Genomic DNA, 20,605 nt, shown 5'->3' with positions numbered 1-20,605 from the left:
TAATGTACACTGTACACTGAAACCGAGGCACATTGGACGCGCGTCGCTTGATAAAACTGTCACCCGGAAACGCAGTGATCGTGTACACTGACGAGTCATCGATTGATAAGCAGCGGTCGAACGGAGGAACCGATCGTCTATTATATTTATATCAGAGCAATACAAAGTAATTAGAGTCGCTATATTGAACAGTGACTGTTACGTCCGGTGACTCTCTACGGTCGCGGCGTTCACCAACCGTGCACATATAATTAATCGGGTGGCAATAATCCTTCTGATTTATCGTTAAGTCCGTCAATTGGCATAAGACATTTTCGAATCAAAAGGTTCCTTATGGTTATTGCTCCATCGGATAAAAATAAGGGAAATCGGTTTATATATGTCGGATTAACGTTGGGGATAGGGTCGTGGGCGTTTGATGAATTTCACAATCAATCACGGCGATTTGGCTTGCGCCACACTAATGACAATGGCCTTAGATACACGTATAACTCCACGTACAAGTAAAACTTATCTTCATGAACTCCAATAAAAATCCAAGTGGAACTGCTCTTATATATTCCTGTCCTCACCTCTCGGGTCAATCTTTGTTTTTAAGGAGAGCTTATATAATTAAGGAGCTGTTTAAGGAGAGCTGTTTATAATCATTCCATACCTCTGTCAGATGCACGTCCCTCCCGTGACCGTGGTTACGTTCAGTGACCCGTTATGTCACTTAGGGCCCAAGCCGATCGTCATAAAGCCAGATTGGAACATTAAAACTATTTCTTATTTTTATTACTTAAGTGTAGCTATAGTAAACAAGTGTATAGTTATAGCTTAAGTGTAGTAGCTATAGTAGTATAGGAAAGTCCCGATATGTCCTTTCGTCTCATCATCATCCCATCATCATCGTGAAAGGACACCGGAGCCTCCCCTTTGGAACTTCGGGGAAATCTGTAAAATTGTAATTAAAGTCTATAGCTGTAATTGAACGATTTGCCGTCATTCCACGCAATTGTATTTATCTGAGATTTGTGACAATGAACTTGGGCTCAAGGTGACAATCAGTCGTCCGCTAACAGTCTTCCGCTAACAACTTTCCCTCAAGGGCGGCTCATATCCTTCTCTAAACGCCAACATGGAAATTGACCAATTAACAGCAGCGTCAATTTCCCTCACTTTCTGAACGAAGGCTATCCCCGACGAATCCGATGATCTCGTATCCTTAGACACACCCCATCGTAATGTTCCTCTGGAGCATCATCGAGTGAGATCGTATTAGCGAGTGACTTGTCGTCTTTACGCTCGGTGGATATTCCACGTTTTAACAAAGAGTTAATTTAGTAATATTTTCACCGTAGCCAAGCAGATCGATTACGACTTGGGCTTTGGAAGAAAGCGCATTCTGTTACCCCGTTGACCACGGATTCGTTGTTGGACCTAGGATCATCGTCATTAGCTTCTCGAGTGTCTGATTACCGCGGTTACTTGTCAAATTCTGTAGTAGTCGTATTTACACTAGTCGATGTCTTCTCCATCGCATAGCAACAATGTGTAATCCAAATAAGGATTCGTTTCACGCCCCTAACCCTAATCATAATGAGAACTCGACATATATAACATAGATATGGCTTATCTCATGTTTCCCAGGATTCCACCTGCAAGCGACCAGCGACGAGGCAATCACCACCGAACAACAGTTTTCCTTTGCGATAACATCGCCACCGGACTTCGCTTGATCTACAACTACAGATCGGTCGCATCTCTTTACCGGGTTTCCACCTGTCAATCATCCATCTACTTCTCTTATACCTTACGCAACAGCGTGAATATCTTCTGCACATAGTTGTTGGAAACATGTATGTAGTATCGTGGATGAAAAGCCTAAGAGATATCGGGCGAACCATGAACAATGTCGCGAGAGCCAAGGCGCCGTCGGGTCCATCAATGTGTCATCGGTCTTTTCAAGTGCATAGTTTCGTAGAAAAGACCTACGTGACCCTGGCTACAAGCGTCTGCAGAACACGTGTGCCTAACAAAAGACAATAGAATGCGACAACGGCCAGAGAGTCAGTCGAGGAGCAGAGTGCGAGTCGAGAAACAGAGTTTGCGGGTGGCGTTGCCGAGAGAGTGTTGATTGCATTTGGTGAAAGTCGAGTCGTTATCTAATTGTTTAGTTGTGCTGTTTTCTGTACGTTTGATGTGAATAGTTCAGGTTGAACAACAATCGTCTTTTTCTGTCCGATTAACATCTGTATCATCCATTCCTTGTAAATATAGCAGTGTTATACTCGCTCAACCACCCCTATTATCCTAACAGAAATAAAGTGGTCGTCCTGTTCGTGGCGTCGATTATTCGAATCGTAACGGGAATTTACGACTCCCGTTGACGCGCTTCCTCGCGATCGCGTCTCTCCGCGACTGATCGAAAAAACAGTGACCATTGTTACGACGATATCGAGGGTGGGTCTGCAATCGAGTTGAACTATATAATCTTATCTGTAAAATGAAGAGAAAAGGAAATTTTCTAAATTTCGTATTAATCAGAATGGTTGTAAAAAATGGGGATTTTTTCAGCCTTCTTTACCTAAATCTGACTTCGTCGTTACGTGGGATACACGAGGATGAATTTAGAATTGGAATGGAGTTGGAAGCCGAGGGAATGAGATTTCGGAATTTTCTTTGCGTGAAATTGCTTGCGTTAGAAAATGAACGAAGGTTCCATATAAATATAGACATTTCCAGCCTCTTTTACTTTATCGAGAAAAAGAGAATTTGTTAAAGAAGCTAATTTTGGAATTTGCGTCGCTCGAACCTAGTCGCATCGTGAAGAAGAATCGAATAACGAAAAGCGGATAGAAAAATTGATCTTTTAGGTATTCCTCGCTTAAAATAGAACGCGTAGTTGATTACATTAAAATAAATGTAATTGTAATTACGAACAAGGCAAATTAAAAATCATCTTCGATCGAGACTAATTGCATTTTCGAATAAATGTACATTTTATGATTGGTAATAGTTGCGGCATTTTTGTTTCTGATCTTATCTGGGGGTAGGAGATAAGAGATGCGAAAAAAGGTACTTGAATATTGAAATTATTTGAATTTTGGTAAGGTTTGAAGGTAATTGAATATTGAATATTGAAATTATTTTGATTAAAACTGATGACACATTACGTAAAGAGTTGACTTCTTGAACCAGCGAGTTTCACAATCGCACGAAGATGCAAGAATCATCAAAGATGGCCAAAAGCTCAATTTCTTCAGATGTAAGAGGACTCGACTTACCTCAAAGCATGTTAAAGTCATAAGATTTATACTTTTAAATTCTATATATTTGAAATTCATGATGCATATTTATGAAGATTTGTTCATAGAAAATCTGATTTTAATAAAATCAGATCAACATTAACCGTTATCACGTATCGTTCTTGATTCACGAACGATACATGATTTTGTTAAAAAGCAACTATTGAAAAAATATTCTCTAAAATTTGCATTTTAACAAAGATACTACAATTGTAATAAAAGTGTGGTAGAAAGTTTCAATACAATTAACACAATATATATCGATACGTGCGTCCTTTGACTTATCCAACGAACGATACATAATTTTGTTAAAAAGCAACTATTGAAAAAATATTCTCTAAAATTCGCATTTTAACAAAGATACTACAACTGCAGTAAAAGTGTAGTAGAAAGTTTCAATACAATTAACACAGTATATATCGATACGTGCGTCCTTCGATTTATCCAACGAACGAATGCATATTCTTGGTAAAACGTCAATTTCTTTTTCTTCCAAGAAACGGTAAGTTATAATATAATGCTTACTATACGTATAATTATAATCACTAATATAAAGGTGTTCTTATAATATTTTCATAATTTACTTCTTAACCAAGTAGATACAATAACAATGAAAGCGAATAGTAATGAAATTTTTGTCATAGAACAATTTCAACATAATATTCTTTAACAATATGTTACAGTCATTTATGATAGTTTTCCATGAATTGTGAATATTCGAGCAGTAAAATAGGTCACGATTAAAGTCCGATACTTTATGTATTCCTTTGATTCAAAATAACGAATTAACTGTGTTTCCATCTTCATAACATGTTACAACAACTAAAATCAGATATCGAATAGCAGAAAAGGAAACAAACTGCGACTGCAATCCGAAAAGAAAATAGCCATCCGAGCAGAACGAAGACTTCGATGTCGCAATCACGACTTGAAGATGACACGTTGTATATATTTTGAAGCTTTTTTTTGTTATGTCGTTGTTAAGGTAATGCATCACTTTATTCCTTGTAATTATTACAGTCAGATTACGTCGATCGATTGATATTTTTCCTTTGCATTAATTGTGGCATTGTTAGTCGTTTAATAATGGAAGACACATAATACAAACAAGGCAAGTCAAAGACCTAGGACTCCACATAGATACACGACTCACATGGAAACAGCATATCAAATCAATAACAGACAAAATCCAAACCAAGTATAGAAAATAAATTAAAAATATACAAAACGATCACAAAACCAATCTGGACGTATGGAATACCACTATGGGGAACAGTAACAATGAGCCATATAAGCAAAATAGAGACAATGCAAGCTAAAACTCTTAGAACAATAGTAAACGCCCCATGGTACGTTAGAAACGAGGACATTCGGAAAGACCTGAGAATACCAACGGTCAAGGGGGAGATTAGCAGATGTGCAAGAAGGTACAGAGAAAGAATAGCAACGCGCCCGAACCGGCTGGTAGCGGAAACGATCGACACATCAAGCATAGAAAGAAGACTAGAAAGGAAACACCCAGCAGATCTCATAAAGAATATAACCTAACAAACACGAAGATGGTACCCCGCTGGGGGTAGCCACCCACATGATATCAAACAGCCAAAAAATTCTACCAAATGTCCAAATCCCACAAATTGAAAATGTAAACAACTAAATAAAAAAAAAAAATAATGGAAGAAGATATCGAATGGAAGAAAAGCGTACATTACAGTTATATTACGTATTTTGACACACGTATTTATTTATTTATGGAGAACTGATAGCCATATAAATGCATTGAATGTACGTATTATACAGAAACATATATCCTAAACATAGTAGATAGTAATTCTTTAATTGCGTTAACAATAACATGAATTTACACGAGGTTCGTTGTTCAAAAAATAATTTCTTTATTTAGAGACCGTTTACCTTTTTACGTTTGCATTTACATTTACCAGGACTAATCGAAATCAACTTATCTTTGTTATTAATCTTAATTTAATTAAAAAATTTCCTAATCGCAGAAGTTTCTTCATTTTTTTTCTGTTTTCGAAATCGACGCTCCGATTCTTTTACTTCTAGCTTAGACATAGAATAATCATATCAATACGAATCATAATCATTACGAATTACTGCATTGCATTATTCAGATTACGCAAGCATATCATCCATTCTAAATTCTACATGGAATTGACAGGCTCGAATAGATTTTACATATTTCATCCTTCTTTTTCGTGTTTGTATATATTAACTTACCAATAAAAAGCGTGTAAGTAAGAAAATGCTTCTCATAAATAGAATTATATTGCAAAAATTGTATTTCTATATTTTTCCTATAATATAGGATTTTTGAAAATACCTTTCTTGTATTTTAAAACGCCAGATTGACGTAGAGCGATTTTCAAATTTTCATTTCGAGTAAAAATTATAAATTTTGTTCTTCGTTCTTGCAAAAATAAGTAGATGATCAAAGGGTTAAAGACTATATTAAACTTACCGCATTCACATTTACATATATACATATCTGCATTGCGCAGCACGTCACCAAATACGTGCGAAGAAACTGTTTTCTTCATAGTGTTTGGTAATGCAATCAAATCGATTGTTTACTTTAAAGTAAGCTGAGTATCACATTTTTATACCATTATCCAGAATTAATTTTGTCTTTTGACTACTTAAATTCATGTCTACAAACAGAAAAAAAAATAATTACATTATTACAATATCAATTTTATTAAAGGAGTCGTAAGATCAAGCTTTCTATCAACTACTGAATTAATTTACATTTACCGATAAAATATCAAAGAAATCGATTGTTTCGTATGAAGGTAAAATTCGCTCACAAGACACTTTGTTTCCGAGGAAAATAAATTTGTGAATTTATTGTTAAAGTCAAGTCTTAGGTGGACAAATTTTATTCTACATTATCTTCACAGATAGAGTGACCTCCTGCCGATTATTTAATCCTGTCCGAGTCGGAATTAGCCATGCTCAAGTATACTTGATAAATTTCCGAATTCGATTTTCTCGAAAATTAAGCCGAAAATGAAAAAGAATTCATTCTATACATTTTTTTTATTTTTCCATGAGAAATCACGTTTTTATATGTTATTCGATCGGACCCGGTATGCACCGCAATGTCGATATCATATCGACGACGGCGAATGCTGTATTTAAATCTGCACCATGCTCATAGATAGCGCTGTATGCACATACGGTGAATTCTCTATGTACGTCTCAAACGTGTAACGTTGTTAAGTTCCATAAAGTCGTGTGTATGCGTCGAAACGAGAAAGACGAGAACAACGAAAGAGAAAGACGGGAAATCGTTCTTGCTACGACTCTACGATCGTTGTTTTTTCCGTGTGTTGCCGTGTTCGCGACATTTATCTACATTTACATTGTTCGTTATTTCCTTTGGCGTCCAAATCGACCAAAAGTAGGTTGTAGTAGGGCGCTGTGGCCCGAATTTTACTAACTACACCATGTCGGAGGATCAAGTCAAATCTCCGATCGACGGTATTCTTCCGTTTTTACAAAGCGTAAGTAACGAAAATTTTACTTTCATTTTTGCTATGTAAGTTCCGTTTTATTCGTCTACGATTGATGCCCCTTAATTTATTTTGTTCTCTGAACGTGTTCTAGTTTTTGAAAGGACGTTCCTTATTTCCCTTTCGTTCTCGATCACTTTCATTTTCAGTACCGCTGGCAAAAAAGTATCAATGTAAAAATACTGACACAAATGTCAACCATTTCGGTCGGTGATTTGATTATTATACCTGCATTTTTCAAGAATTTATTTCGTTATTCGGTCTCGTTTGTATGGCTTGACTTGGGTTTGCTCGCAATAGCAGCTATGAAATACAGAATAAATATTAACTATTGACCGATATTTTCGCCGAGAATTTATTTTTGGTGCATGCATCACAGTTTGCTTATTCGATGCACGGCTTACAAGCCGTTTTTCCGTCTCATTTCTAGATGCGGATAAATTATAGGCCCAGTTTTATATGTCAATCATCAAAGTGACATGTTCCCGCGTTCATTCGTTAAACGTGATTTGGCAGTATGTATAATACACACGAACAGCAGACTCACGTTATTTAATATATATGTACAATGCGACATTATATAAATGTGTAATTATTGATATGTATGTTAAATCGTAACTGTGTAGAAAGTATTTTTGTCTTATTTTCTTAACAACTTGCTGGTATTTTGTATACCTGATTGTTATTAGATATTTTTGTTTCATTATATAACATATACCATTGTAAAGAGCATATAAACAAGCAATTTACATATTTGAATTAAATTATAATTCATTGAAGAATTGAATTAAACAGATTGAATGGCGGGATCCATGGCTTGCATTATTGTTAACTTTCCATATTGCTGTCACAATGACTGCATTAATGACAAGAAACCATGCCAATTTTCAAATTATGTTATTCCTTGCTCTGTGTAAGTATATTTCGTATTAAAAATAATTTATTTACTGTACATAGTTATCGCAATGATGTATTCATGTTGCAGTACTTTTGGTATATTTCTCTGAAAGCATCAATGAAGTTGCTGCGTCTAACTGGATGTAAGAATCTCTAAATTACTAAGAATTATCATATTATTTTGAAAAGTATTTGAGATAATATATTTATTTGATTTTAATAGGTTGTTCTCAAGGCAACAATATTTTGATTCCAATGGGCTCTTTATATCTGTCGTGTTCTCTGTGCCTATCTTGATGAATTGCATGATTATGATTGTAAGTAGATAAAAATGTCCAGTACGTTTAAAAAAACCTATATATATTTTTTTTAATAGTATGTATTGTTTCCACGATTCTCATCTGTAGGCAAGCTGGCTTTATCAATCTAGTCAATTAATGACCAGTTTGAAGAGAGCACAATTGAGGCAACAAGCAAGGAACCGGGAAATGGAAGATGAATCTGTGAACACAAATGGGACTGTTGTAAGAGAAAAGCAAGAATAACGTTCTAGTCCAATAATAAGGATGGAAAACACAAAGTATAAAAATGTAAATTACATACTATGAAACAAGCATTGACTTGTTTTTACCTCAAATAGCGTAGCGTATAACAGCATTGTAAAATTTGGCGAATATTCAACATAGCATTTTTTTTAAAACGTTACTGCCGACAGAATAATTACTGTCATTCATATTGAAATTGACTAGCTCCGCTGTCGGTTGGTTGTCTTTCCAATATTATATTGTGTATATATAATGATTAGGACGTGAATTCAGAAGCTTGCAAATAATTTATTTATTCAAAATCAACGATGTGCTAAATTGCGGCATGGCACGCAATTTGAAAATTACAAGATATTATATAATTCTCAAGAGAATACTGTTATCTTATATTAAGGTACATTCCAACGGTTCTCTACTTTTATTTTAACGTTGAAATATTCATTATGGATCAGTGTTCTTAAAACATTACCGGTGTACTTACTATTGTAACACATATTGCTTATTGCGAAAACTGATAAAAAAAAGGCATAATTACGTAATAATGGCTCTAGATATATGTGTAAGTATGTATGTACGTGTGAATGAGTATAATTTTCTCAGAACCGAAGTCTTGAAAGATGTAACGAATATATTATATTTACAGTTAAGAATTTCTTGTGTTGTACATTTGTGTAAATGAACAATTTCTTGTCGTTGCAATATTTAACGCGTGATTAAATTTAAGTAATAAAGTATTTCTTCTTAATATTGCGTATTTCTCTTTTTTTGTATCAATTTTCTATCAATAATGTCATTATTTGCTTTCAAACTTAATTCTGATATACCCAAATATTATCGTAGGAGCAATAATAAGATGTAGCATAGATTTAACACGTAGTAATTTTTTAAATCAAAAACCAAACCAAGGATTTCTTGTCATTTCCTGTATTACCGACTCATTACAAGATTATGATACCAGATAAAGTTAGAGACGATTATGCAGATCGCCGGTGCTTATGGGCAAAATTGTGCACCAAACGCGCCGGAGAAAGAAACGTGTGTATAGTTCGTCCATCTGATCGCTAAAGGCAGTATTTCATGAACCGTACATTTGGCTGAATTTCGCGCATAAGTATCAGCCATCTTCCCACAGGTCTCTTTTACAACACGGTCGTGGTTACAACTTACAATACAATACGACTCACCTATTTCGAAATAAGCTCCGATATGTATACGAAAATCTTAAGAACCGTAAAGAATTGTAAAAAAACTGCTCCGGAAATCTGTACAAACGTTTCAAAGAAATTTAACTATACGTCGTTTTCTCTATCATAAAGAAATTAGTGTTTCCATAACCAGTGTGGTTGAAAATAATCGACAGTTACGAATTAATGTACTATGAACCGTTTGGATGATCCTCCGGGTCTCATGAAAGGCAGAAAACCATCTTTCATTGGAATGAACGGTATTTTTCATTACGTTCTTACCATTCTTAAAATTAATAAAGTTTTTCCTTCCCAAAAACACTTATCGTATTATTATTTTTCCTTCTTTCTATTAATGCATGTATTATAATTGTAGAATGAATGACATTCTATTAAGCCAAGTTTTATTTTATTAAGTTATTAAATTGGAAGAGAAAATTTCTTTCATATTTATATACTTTAAAATTAAATTTTGGGAGATATAATAGTCGTAATTTACTTGTTCTTTAATAATTTTTAGGTTAGATTACTATACATAAAGTTTAGTTATTAAATCGTAATTTAGTCTGAATTTTAATTTAAGTGTTAGTTTATGCTGAAATTAAACGTAGATAATTTATTATATATTAGGTGTAGAGTACAATACTTTTTACTAAATGCATAATTTGTTTTTCAGGAGGCCCAGAAACAGACGATCAACAACGCTTAAGATTCCAAGTTGAATTAGAGTTTGTTCAGTGTCTTGCAAATCCAAATTACTTAAATTGTACTTTGGACAATGAGCAGTATATTTGTTATAATAACCAATGTGATCGTTATGATAATACTAATAATTATTATTTTTCAGTTTTAGCACAACGTGGATATTTTAAGGATGCAACATTTATAAATTACCTTAAATATCTGTTATACTGGAAGGAACCAGAATATGCAAAGTATTTGAAATATCCTATGTGTTTGTATTTCTTAGATTTATTACAATATGAGCACTTTAGAAGAGAAGTAGTAAACTCTCAATGTACAAAGTTTATAGATGATCAGCAAATTTTATTATGGCAACATTATACCAGACGTAGAACAAGACTGTTACAGACTGCAGCAGAGCAAACACAACATGCAAATCCTCAGAATAATGGTATTGTACAACCTAAAGTTCCTTGAGTAATATATGAGAAACTCACTATTAAATGGGTCCATGAGAACTACAATATTAAAATAGCGTTATATAATGTTGTCCACAACTGTAGTTCCTTATCAGAATTGTTTTAGTTATGTTTTTTGGCTGTGATAAGTCATAAATAAAGTACTTTTCTATGTTCTCAATATATCTGTGATTACACTTCTCCCTTTTTCCTACTATCTGTTGCTATATCATTTATTCATATATCATTTATTAGGAAACTTAAAAATATTTAATACTATACTTAAAATAATAGGTGTGGAAATAAATTCTATCCAACAATAAAACTTCCATTTTGCATAAAAATCTGAAAGAATTTATTCATGCACCTAATAATTATAAAAAGACATTTTTATAAATAAAAAAACAATCTCTCTTAAATAAACGAAGAACATTATAATAATTCCAATAATAATAAGTATCGAGTTTAGAGAAGTATAATATTGTAAACATTCTGTGAAAACAAACTGAAATAAAGGCCCTCCACTTGTAGAATCTGATTTTGGACGAACGATGCTGAAACATGAATAGCTGTTCATAAATGTTTATGACTCTTTATGCTTCAAGACTGGAAAAAAAGGGAAATTATCGAAGACAAGGATAGAAGATGCGAATTTTAATGATTTTAGTAAGTCCATTCTCTGTATTCATTTATAGAATTTAATTCATCTTGAAACATTGTACATCTTTTACATGAAGCTTTGTATAAATAAAACTTTTTTTTACTAAAAGATGACAATAAAAGAATATATTTACGACAGAGTAATGTAAAGTATGTATATATCTGTATGTTTCAATAATTATTATGTAAAACTAATCTATCTTTACAATACTCAATTCTTATATTGAAGTTATTACAAGTAAATGCAAACTTTGGCACCTATTAGACATATAGATATATACAATTATTAATATAATATTGATATCTAATTAATAAAGAGAGAGAGAGGAAGTTTGATATTACTTCCATAAAATTTTTCAAAATTAGTTTCATAATTGTATATACAAATATATTTATTTAATATACGAATTGTAATATATCTAAAAGAGCTAATAAACTATTACGCTCCGTTATTTCAGCCTCTAAACTGCAAATATTCAGAAATTTATATCACTCACAATTCATTGTCTTAACTTTTAAGCATTATATAAATTTACTTTATGGTAGGCAGTGACAACTGATTGTATTGTAATTTTTCTAAAATTCTAAATACTGAACTTAACATATAATAAATATTTGTCAATATAAACTGTTAGAAAATTCTAATATACGTGAAGAATATAATACACAATGATACATGTTTATGAAAACAGCTATAAATTTATAAAAAATATTATATTATTTTTCACCCTTGCAATTTAAATTCATATATAAAATATTTTCTAATTATAAATTAAGTCATTATTTTAAATCCTTAATTACACGTAATCCAACTCAATAAAAGATATAATTAACAATAAATCTTTGCGATAAATAATACAAAATAATCACATTTTGCAACGGAACGTCAATAATCATAATGATCGTCAAACTGTCGGTTATAATTCATCGATATAAAAATGTGGCATTAATTTCTTCTATATAAAACTTTAAATATTTCATTCAGAATTTTTATTTTCCGAGAAATTCACTAATATACCATTTCCTGCGTCCACCCAATCTTCAGAGAATAATTTTGCTCTAAGTATCTCCCTTTCTGAAGCATCTTCAGTAGTAGATGCATCTTCATTATTTAAATTCTCATTATTCTTCTTTTCTCTCCTTTTTACAGTCAACAATTCGGAATCTTCTATCGCGTCAGGTAAAACTTGACTTAAAGTTTCTGGTAAAATTAAAGCAACTACTCCAGATCCTAAGCAGAGCATTCCAATTATTATTAATGGAATGGTTATTGGAAAATGCTCTCCCTAAAAAGGAAAATTGTATTCATTGTTTTATGCCATGTGAATTTATATTTTTTTAAATATAACTTTTTATTTAGCTTAACATTTTATTTAATTTTTTAAATAATTTATTTCACATACTCGTGTTGAAGTAGAATATTTTAGAGAGGAAGTAAAAATTCGTATTGCATTGAATTTAATTTAATAGTAGTGATTTTATACGTTCCATTTTAATTCTAAAAATACAGTATGCAAATCTTACCGATAGTATGTGTGGCGTGCACAAACTGCCAATTTTCGCGAAAACGGTGCACAAGCCTAAGCAGGTTCCTCGCACAACAGTTGGAAATATCTCAATCGTATACAAATATGTTATGGAAACGGTACTTATCACTGCTACTCTTCCGAGCAAGGACATAATGGTCTTCATGAGATCTACAAAGATGATATACGAAATTAGTAAGAATCTACAAAGTAGGTACTTATATCGAAAATTAATCAATTTTTTCAATGTATAGTGTCTACGCTTTATATGTTACAGAAATTTTAATATACGTATTTTAATACGAAATATTTCTCGTTACAATCACGTACTGGATGTAATGGTGGAATTTGAAAAGATAATTATAGCTGCAAAAAAGATGCAAATTGCACCAGTAATTGATTGATACGCTGACATCGGTAGTCGTCTGCCATATCTAGACAATATGAAGTAGAGAAACACGTAAGATGCAATTTCTAACGCTCCTCCTAGCGCAAAAGTGACGTGTCTATTGATCGCCCAAAGATTCGGCTCGAGCGTCATGAAGACATAACACGCTATAGAAGACGTGAACCTAAGACAGATAATATGAATTACAAGTTTAAAAAACTGTAGTATTTATAAGAACAAATTCGCATAAATATTCACAGTCTAATTATATGAATTTATATTAAGAATATAATTTTGAAGTGGTCAAATTTTGAAAAATTTTTACCATTGATAAATGATCACAATGCCATATTTTTTTAACAGCGTGGATTTAAATAGTTCTAACAATTCTTCTTTCGTTTGCGCGTTACTAGATTTTTCTTTGACTTTGCTAAATTTCTTCTCGTCATCCTTATTTGACATTTCTTTTTTCGCTGGGGTACGTAGCTCTACGATGTCGTAAGTATTTTTCATGGAAAGTCGTTGATTACCAGCAGACTGTGATATCGATTTCGACTTCCGATGGCTCTTCGACTTCGATGGACCATTCTTCTTATTTGTTTCTCCATTCTCACATTGTGCAGAGTCCGGTTCCGATTCCGTTTTAGGCAGCTTACTTTCCAAGTATTCGGATATTTCTCTCAAACTCGTTTCTAAAAAGTGTATATACGTATTAATATAATGTACATTTTTAATAATAACGATTCATATTTCCTTCATCAAAACGATATTGGTTCCAATCTAGCGAATATTTCCAATATAAATTTTTTATCATACTTGAAATTATAAAAGGAGACTTATATTAATACGATATTATATTATTGAGTGGTAACATAAATTCACCCTGTTTTTATATTTATTATATAAATGGAGAAAATGGGTAGAATATGTTACAACCCAATATATTACATTGTACTATCATACATTATACCTTGTATAACATAACATGCTAAGAAAACAATAGATAGAATTTTTCAACAATTTTTGTCTTTTACTTTGAACTTTTTGTTGAGCCGCATCCGTGTTGCTATTTAGTAAATTCGCAGCTTCTTCTTTCACTTCGCTATCGGTTTTCGATTTCTTTAGGTCTGCACATGAAACACGTGACTTTCGTTCCGGTTTAACCGGCGTCGCGTTCTCGGAAATGTTTGTCTCCGTTTTAACATTTTCCCTTCGCGATCTAGTGCAACAGACATTGTATTTCGTGATGCGTTCCACTGCCATATCTGCTTCCGTGATTTTACCCTTTGCTAGTAGCCACCTTGGTGATTCTGGTATTATCCTGAAAGCAATATCTATTATAGTTTCCCAAAAGATGTATTTCGATACTAAAATCTTATTTTTCATTCTATTAAAAACAATAATAATCTACCAAATGTAGAGCACAGTTATAGCAGTGGGAACTGAGACAGCTAATTGTAAAATTCTCCAATCGGGTATAACGTAACTAAGTGCGGCTAAGAGCATCAAACCAATAGCCCACGCAATTTGCATAACTAATGCAACGAAAGTCCGTGCTTTCACAGGAAACAGTTCCAAAGAAAGGATGTACGTCGAATTTTGTAGACCCTGAACAAAAACTCCTTGTAGTCCTCGAAGAGCCAGAAACGTGGGATAATTCTGAAATGGACACTTTATTCAGCAAGAAAAAGGAAATTGTTCTCGTCAAGTTGGTATTCAACGACTGTTTCTTTATTTCTTTCTCGTTTTACTTTCCATATCGAACAAAAGATTTAATTAACACAATACATTTATTTGATTCATTATTCCACTTATATGCATTCAAATAGATTTTTAATGTAAATTAAGAGCGAAATAACGTATCAGTTTCCTTTTTTTCATTTGAATACAGTTAATTTTTATCTTCTGTTATCATTTTCAATAAATTATAAAATTTGATAGAATATCTAAAAAAGAAATTTTGATAAAATCTCCAATTTAGTTCATTTTTGACATAAATTAAGAATTAAGTTAAAATTTACTTGTTCGTTTTCTTCATAATTTTGAATTATTTCGTTTAAATTGAAAAATGTCTATACCTGCACAACATACAGTGCGACAGCCATCGTGCCCTGAGTATAAAGGCAAATCGCTTGAACCGGAAGTCTTCCTATTCGATCTGCTAAAAGTCCAGCGATACAAGCGCCCATTAAAACCCCGACGTAATAAACTGTCGGTCCAAGAAACGTCAAATACCGTTTCTCACAAACTAAACTCCATTCTGTTACTACGCTATTTTCTCCGAATTCAGTTGCAAATTGATACTTGCTGAAGCACAAGTCTGTACTCGAAGATTCCTTAAGACCGGAAGTCTCGTTAACTGCAACAGTCACGTTGCCAAGCTCTTGGCAACCATATATTCGTTTCGTTCCATTCTTTGGCTGTAATATGCAAATGAATCGTTTTGTAAAATTTTAACTAAGTAGCTGATGCTAACTAAATAATTCAATATTTGTTCGACACTGTGTTAGACATTAAAACATTGAGAAATGAAAATTAGAGAAACTTCTGTTTAGTAATTTCGTTTACATAACACTACGAAAATAATGATTAATTACATAAATACATATAATTTCATATGCAGGACGATAAAAAATAGTCAAATTTCTATTTACGTAAATTAGTTTCTTACATAAACAACAATAAGAAAACTAATAATAAGAGTAATTAATTATATAATTAATTATGTAAATTTATGAATTAATTTTGCGTTTTTGAGTAAGTTAATGAATAATTTGAAATTCAAAAGGAGCCTCAAACTTCGCAGAAGACAAAAGTTAGCGAATTATTCGAATTAATAATTCATGACATTTCTCAAGATGTATGTTCCTCATTCACCAGTTGAACACTCAATATCTTACTGTTTTATTTGGAATAATTTATATACGTGAGAGAATGATAGAGAATAGTTATGCAGAAATATTATTCAAAACTTTGTAAACTAAAGCAGAACACATACGTAAATAATAGTAAATGTCAGACATTTCTGTGATTGTAAATAAACGAGTCACTTGAATTTAGGTCAAAAGAGTGTTAGAAAGAATGAATTATAACAATCACTATTATAATACATATGTACCTGCCATATAATTGATCAAATTAATAAGCTATGAAACGTATATAAGATATAATTAATGAAAAAAGAAATACCTAGATAAGTGAGACAAAAGAAACTTACCTGACAATAAAATTTAGGCGTATAATTGTGAAACACCGGGAGCGCGTGGCTCATTGCAACGATGACATAATTGATGCCAAGTAACAGCACGATGACTACTTGAAAGCATCCAACCTTTACTTCCTCCGCATTCATTTCTTCAAACAATCCTGTACCAATTCTGTATTTCACAGGATATAAATCACGAGAGATGATAATCACAGAACAAAATTCAATAATAATAGTGTCTTAATAAATTCACAATTTATCATACAATTCACAAATGAACAATGATAGTCCAACCAAGTGAAGAAATCAATACTGAAATTCCTATTACACGAAGAACGATCCACTTCTCCATTTGTAACGCGAAAATACGAAATGAAATGAAAAAGAGAGTAAAGAAGAGAAAGATATGTGTAAGAATGAGATTTTACAGAGTTAAAAGAAGTTTGATAAACGCATGTCGCTGTGAGAAGTGACAAAATGGAAATTCGTGGCAACAAGTGAAACTTGTCGCGGAGCCCGAACAAAGTGTCATCGGTGAGGGTAAAGCACGCACTAACAGAGACGGGGTCCTCTCTCTCGAAGGATAGCGAGGAACCGATTCCTAGCGCTGAATCAGAGAAGGACAGAAACCCGTGCTATTGTTTTACGCTTGGCGACACGTATCCCATTAACGCACGCACGTCACGAGAAAACGATCTTCTGTCAATAATAATCGATTTTTAAATTGACGTAATATGAATTTTGTATTTCTGGGAAACACGGTGACGTGGCCGCTACTTCCGGAGTCTGAATGGGATGCAAGAAGAATCATAAGAGTCTGTGAAGATAAGGAAATATGTTTCTTTTCGTATACGTATATATGATTGGCTGAAAATCCGAATGCTGTAAGTTAGATCATTGATTTTTTATGTAAAATAGTTTTCTGCGTTTATTAGCATAAGAAATTCATCATGCTTGTATAAAACATAATGCCTAAATATGTGAATGTACATTCGTAATTTGCATGAATTATCTTAATTCTACATAAATATCGGTTTACTATAATAATCGTATTACTCGATTAAATATCATTCATATAATTTGTACTGTAATCTTCTATCATTTAATTCATATAATCATTCACAATCTTAACTTTATACTAAACATCGTATTATTCGATTAAAAGTCGATTAAAATTGCAGTATTCGTAAAAAAAGAATCGTATTATTCATACAAAAGAGATACATTTTCAAGAGAATGTGTAAAACAGCACCAAGAAATGTAAAACACATAGTATTTACATGTCGTCCAATTGACACGCGCAAATTCAAATGCATAAACTGAAATAATAGGCTGACTGGGTCTATGAACTCTTAACGCGCGTTTACTTCATTCTATGTTCACCTGTATAGGTTGTAACAGAAAGTCTCGTTGATAGGTATTGATCGTTTCATTTTATTCTATCGTTTTTCCCAGCAAAAATCTTCCTTACGGTTGAATGCACGCAGCATTTCAATCACCGATTTACTATTTGCTTTTCTTACATAATTTATTATCCACTTTGTAGTCCCTGCTCTGATTAATTATGTCTTAATTTACTGTTAATAAGATTTAAAACATTAACATTAATAAGATTTAAAACAAAATTAACAAGTTAGAAGCAATAAGTTCTAAACTTCTTCCTTATGATTTTATAATTTTTCACTAAATAGGATAATCAGATGACTTGTAATTTGTAATACTTGTAAAACTATTAATATCAGTTTGATTGTGCAAAAAGACCTTGATCAAGCCCTTATTTAAATTCAAAATCAAACGAAACGTCAAAATTCGATTTCAGAAAGTTCCAAATAAAAGAAAATTAAAATTCCAAGCAAAAAGATACGTTCTTAGGTTATGTTTCCATGCAAATACATTTAACAACGTGCCCTGACAATAAAATATAAAACCCTAGGAAGATCTTAAAAGACCAGCAATCTCCGGCTTGATCAGAACGAAATTAGTATCGCGTCATAAATAAATGCACAAACAGTTGAGAAGGCATAAAAACCTATCCGGTGTCGTCTTCTTACCATGCCATACTTAGGACACGGTTATCTTGATGGAGGGGTACCAATCATCATAGTCCATGCGACGGTGTTTCCTTCGTTTCTGGAACTGTTTCTGTATGCGAAGAACATCACGTCCGGTCCCGAGCGCATCCTGCCTTTCATTACAAGCTCCCCGTGTTCGCCCAATCGCCGATTCCAAAGGAAACCCCAGCTGAATCCTCCTGCTGGCTGTCCTTCGTCTTTCACCGCAAATCGAACCTTGTCATTAGCATCGTCGTCGAGGTGATCGTACCTCGGCCATTGTCACAGCCGCTACTTCTGAACGACTTTCATTTCCATTCAATCGTTTTAAACCAATCGATTCTCCACTATGTTGGTGATCATCTATTTCTGTCTATTGATACATGCTTGATGGTTCCAGAGGATGCATTAACTTGAGATGGAAGAAGTACTGGATAGATAAAAGTGAAAGTAGGAAAGTTTTATATTTTTTATATTCACGCTGCTGATTCATCTTTCACCATTGAATTATTATTATTGTATAGAGATATTTTATAAGTCACAAGTTACAAGTTACTAGTGCTAATAAACCATTATTATTATTATTTCCATTATTTTACAAATTTTAAATATCGATAAATTTATCGATATTTGATGTATAAACCCGTAGTAAAAATTTTCAAAAAATAATCTGTTAACATTCATTAACTCTATTCTTTGTCCGACAAACCTACATGGTAGACAGGTAAGACTCATTATGACGACAAATGATTGAAGAACAATTTAACGATCGCAAACGATTGAATGGTAATGAAACCACCATTCTAAGCACAATCAATAATGGTATAGTGACGACAGTGAACCATAAAATTGACCACGCTTACAGATATCGATCGAATGAAAATAAAAAGTTATAAATAATTTTATGGTCTGTCACGTATATTTACATTTTAGTTCATACATCATTTTTTCATATATAATTTTTTATGATGTATTATAAATCTATACTGATCATATGAAAATTACAAGAAAAAACAATTTTACAATTTATTACGTTATCAATTAATTCTATATTAACAAAATTGTCTTTATATTTGGTTTTAGAGGTAAGCGTGTATTTTTTCATCCTTTTCAAAATTTTCAAGATATTGCTCATCATAATGTTACAATATCGAAGATTGTAAAATATTGCTTGCTTAGTAATATCTTTGTATCTTTGATTTCCGTAAAATCATAAACATGTACTTATCATGCTTTTCTCTTGTGATTTCTATGCATAAATATATATTAATATGTATATATATGTATGTACATAAATATGTATGAAATATTTAATAGTTTATTATTAAAAATTAAAACACTTTTTACGTTAGACAACAGTAATAGAAAAGCAACAATTCGTGTCAGCAATAATACCCATACTTCAGGCCAAATTCTTGAATCGTTTTTAATATGTAATATCCTCACGTTCAGTTCAATTCTTGGCATCAAACGAAGCATAAATACACATTTTAGATTATAGGTCTTACAATGTGTAAATGGTGAGTCTGTGTTCATTTCAACCAAAAACCGTTTTTCATTAATGTACGACGTTTTTGGTATTCTTCGTATTAATTTCCTTATTCTTATTAGTTATATTACATTCGATATAACAATTCGTTTTTTAGATGGTAATTTAACAAGAGTTACTAAGAAAATTATTACAAATATTTTCTTCCCTATATTAATGTCAAATATCAATGAAATTTGAAATTTATAAAACGACTATCGTTTCCTAACAGCTACATATATACTAGCCTTTAGAACAATATGTAAAATGCATACTTTGACAGACTAAGAGAATGCTCATACAATAGCTCCAAGAAGTATTTGCACACCACCATATTTGTTACAGTATTTACATACTATTAATTAGATCGAAATATATTAAATGTCGTATCATGTACTTTAGAACCTGATAAAAAGATCATTCACGCACCTTGCTGCCTGCCATTTAGTGATTTCACTATCCTAGTTATTAGTTTTTATGAAAGTGCAAATACTTTTTGTTCCCACTGTACATATTCATAAATACTTACATATGTATATCTTTTCTTTCACGCGCTCAATTCGAATAGATCCTCTAACAGCCGTAGCCGTGACTATACACACAGTGGGCCAGTGGCCGAGCACGTATCGCGTAACCTGAAGAGATGGCCTGGA

At 32.6% G+C, this 20,605-nt stretch overlaps 3 protein-coding genes and 1 long non-coding RNA gene across 7 annotated transcripts; 3 read left to right on the top strand and 1 right to left on the bottom strand.

Annotated features, from left to right (window-relative positions):
• Window positions 1–5,078, top strand: LOC143302556 (uncharacterized). The gene is made up of 3 exons (XR_013058153.1): window positions 1–166; window positions 1,633–4,275; window positions 4,367–5,078. It is a non-coding gene; the product is annotated as an uncharacterized LOC143302556 (long non-coding RNA).
• Window positions 5,079–6,520: 1,442 nt separating this feature from the next.
• On the top strand, window positions 6,521–9,015 carry Tmem18 (transmembrane protein 18). Of its 2 annotated transcripts, none has more exons than XM_033343021.2 (5): window positions 6,521–6,817; window positions 7,622–7,739; window positions 7,812–7,866; window positions 7,947–8,040; window positions 8,131–9,015. In XM_033343021.2, the coding sequence occupies exons 1-5, from the start codon at window positions 6,761–6,763 to the stop codon at window positions 8,266–8,268; spliced, it is 462 nt and encodes a 153-aa protein (XP_033198912.1). In that variant the 5' UTR covers window positions 6,521–6,760; the 3' UTR covers window positions 8,269–9,015. The 2 variants fall into 2 exon arrangements, with proteins under 2 accessions (XP_033198912.1, XP_076473860.1); XM_076617745.1 differs by lacking the exon at window positions 6,521–6,817 and adding an exon at window positions 6,877–7,341.
• A 193-nt stretch (window positions 9,016–9,208) lies between these two features.
• Window positions 9,209–12,619, top strand: MED31 (mediator complex subunit 31). 2 transcript variants are annotated; one of them, XR_013058144.1, is made up of 5 exons: window positions 9,209–9,712; window positions 10,129–10,218; window positions 10,300–10,587; window positions 11,126–11,260; window positions 12,405–12,619. XR_013058144.1 is itself a non-coding variant. In XM_033343019.2 (4 exons), the coding sequence occupies exons 1-4, from the start codon at window positions 9,646–9,648 to the stop codon at window positions 11,161–11,163; spliced, it is 483 nt and encodes a 160-aa protein (XP_033198910.1). In that variant the 5' UTR covers window positions 9,209–9,645; the 3' UTR covers window positions 11,164–11,392. The 2 variants fall into 2 exon arrangements, 1 of the variants encoding a protein (XP_033198910.1); XM_033343019.2 differs by lacking the exon at window positions 12,405–12,619 and having other exon boundaries at window positions 11,126–11,392.
• LOC117161462 (organic cation transporter protein) lies at window positions 11,576–20,560 on the bottom strand. Of its 2 annotated transcripts, XM_076617744.1 has the most exons (10): window positions 20,482–20,560; window positions 18,425–18,642; window positions 16,386–16,545; window positions 15,247–15,588; window positions 14,580–14,827; window positions 14,203–14,489; window positions 13,494–13,860; window positions 13,111–13,352; window positions 12,779–12,951; window positions 11,576–12,540 (listed from the first exon to the last, which is right to left on the bottom strand). In XM_076617744.1, exons 3-10 carry the CDS (start codon window positions 16,518–16,520, stop codon window positions 12,232–12,234), a joined length of 2,103 nt encoding a protein of 700 aa, XP_076473859.1. In that variant the 5' UTR covers window positions 16,521–16,545; window positions 18,425–18,642; window positions 20,482–20,560; the 3' UTR covers window positions 11,576–12,231. The 2 variants fall into 2 exon arrangements, with proteins under 2 accessions (XP_076473859.1, XP_033198909.2); XM_033343018.2 differs by lacking the exon at window positions 20,482–20,560 and having other exon boundaries at window positions 18,425–18,961.
• Window positions 20,561–20,605: the final 45 nt, after the last annotated feature.

The sequence above is a fragment of the Bombus vancouverensis genome, chromosome 4 (assembly GCF_051014615.1).
Source record: "Bombus vancouverensis nearcticus chromosome 4, iyBomVanc1_principal, whole genome shotgun sequence".
Taxonomy (NCBI): Eukaryota; Metazoa; Arthropoda; class Insecta; order Hymenoptera; family Apidae; genus Bombus; species Bombus vancouverensis.
Note: the sequence above shows the minus strand (reverse complement) of the source record. Positions and strands in the feature narration are given on the sequence as shown.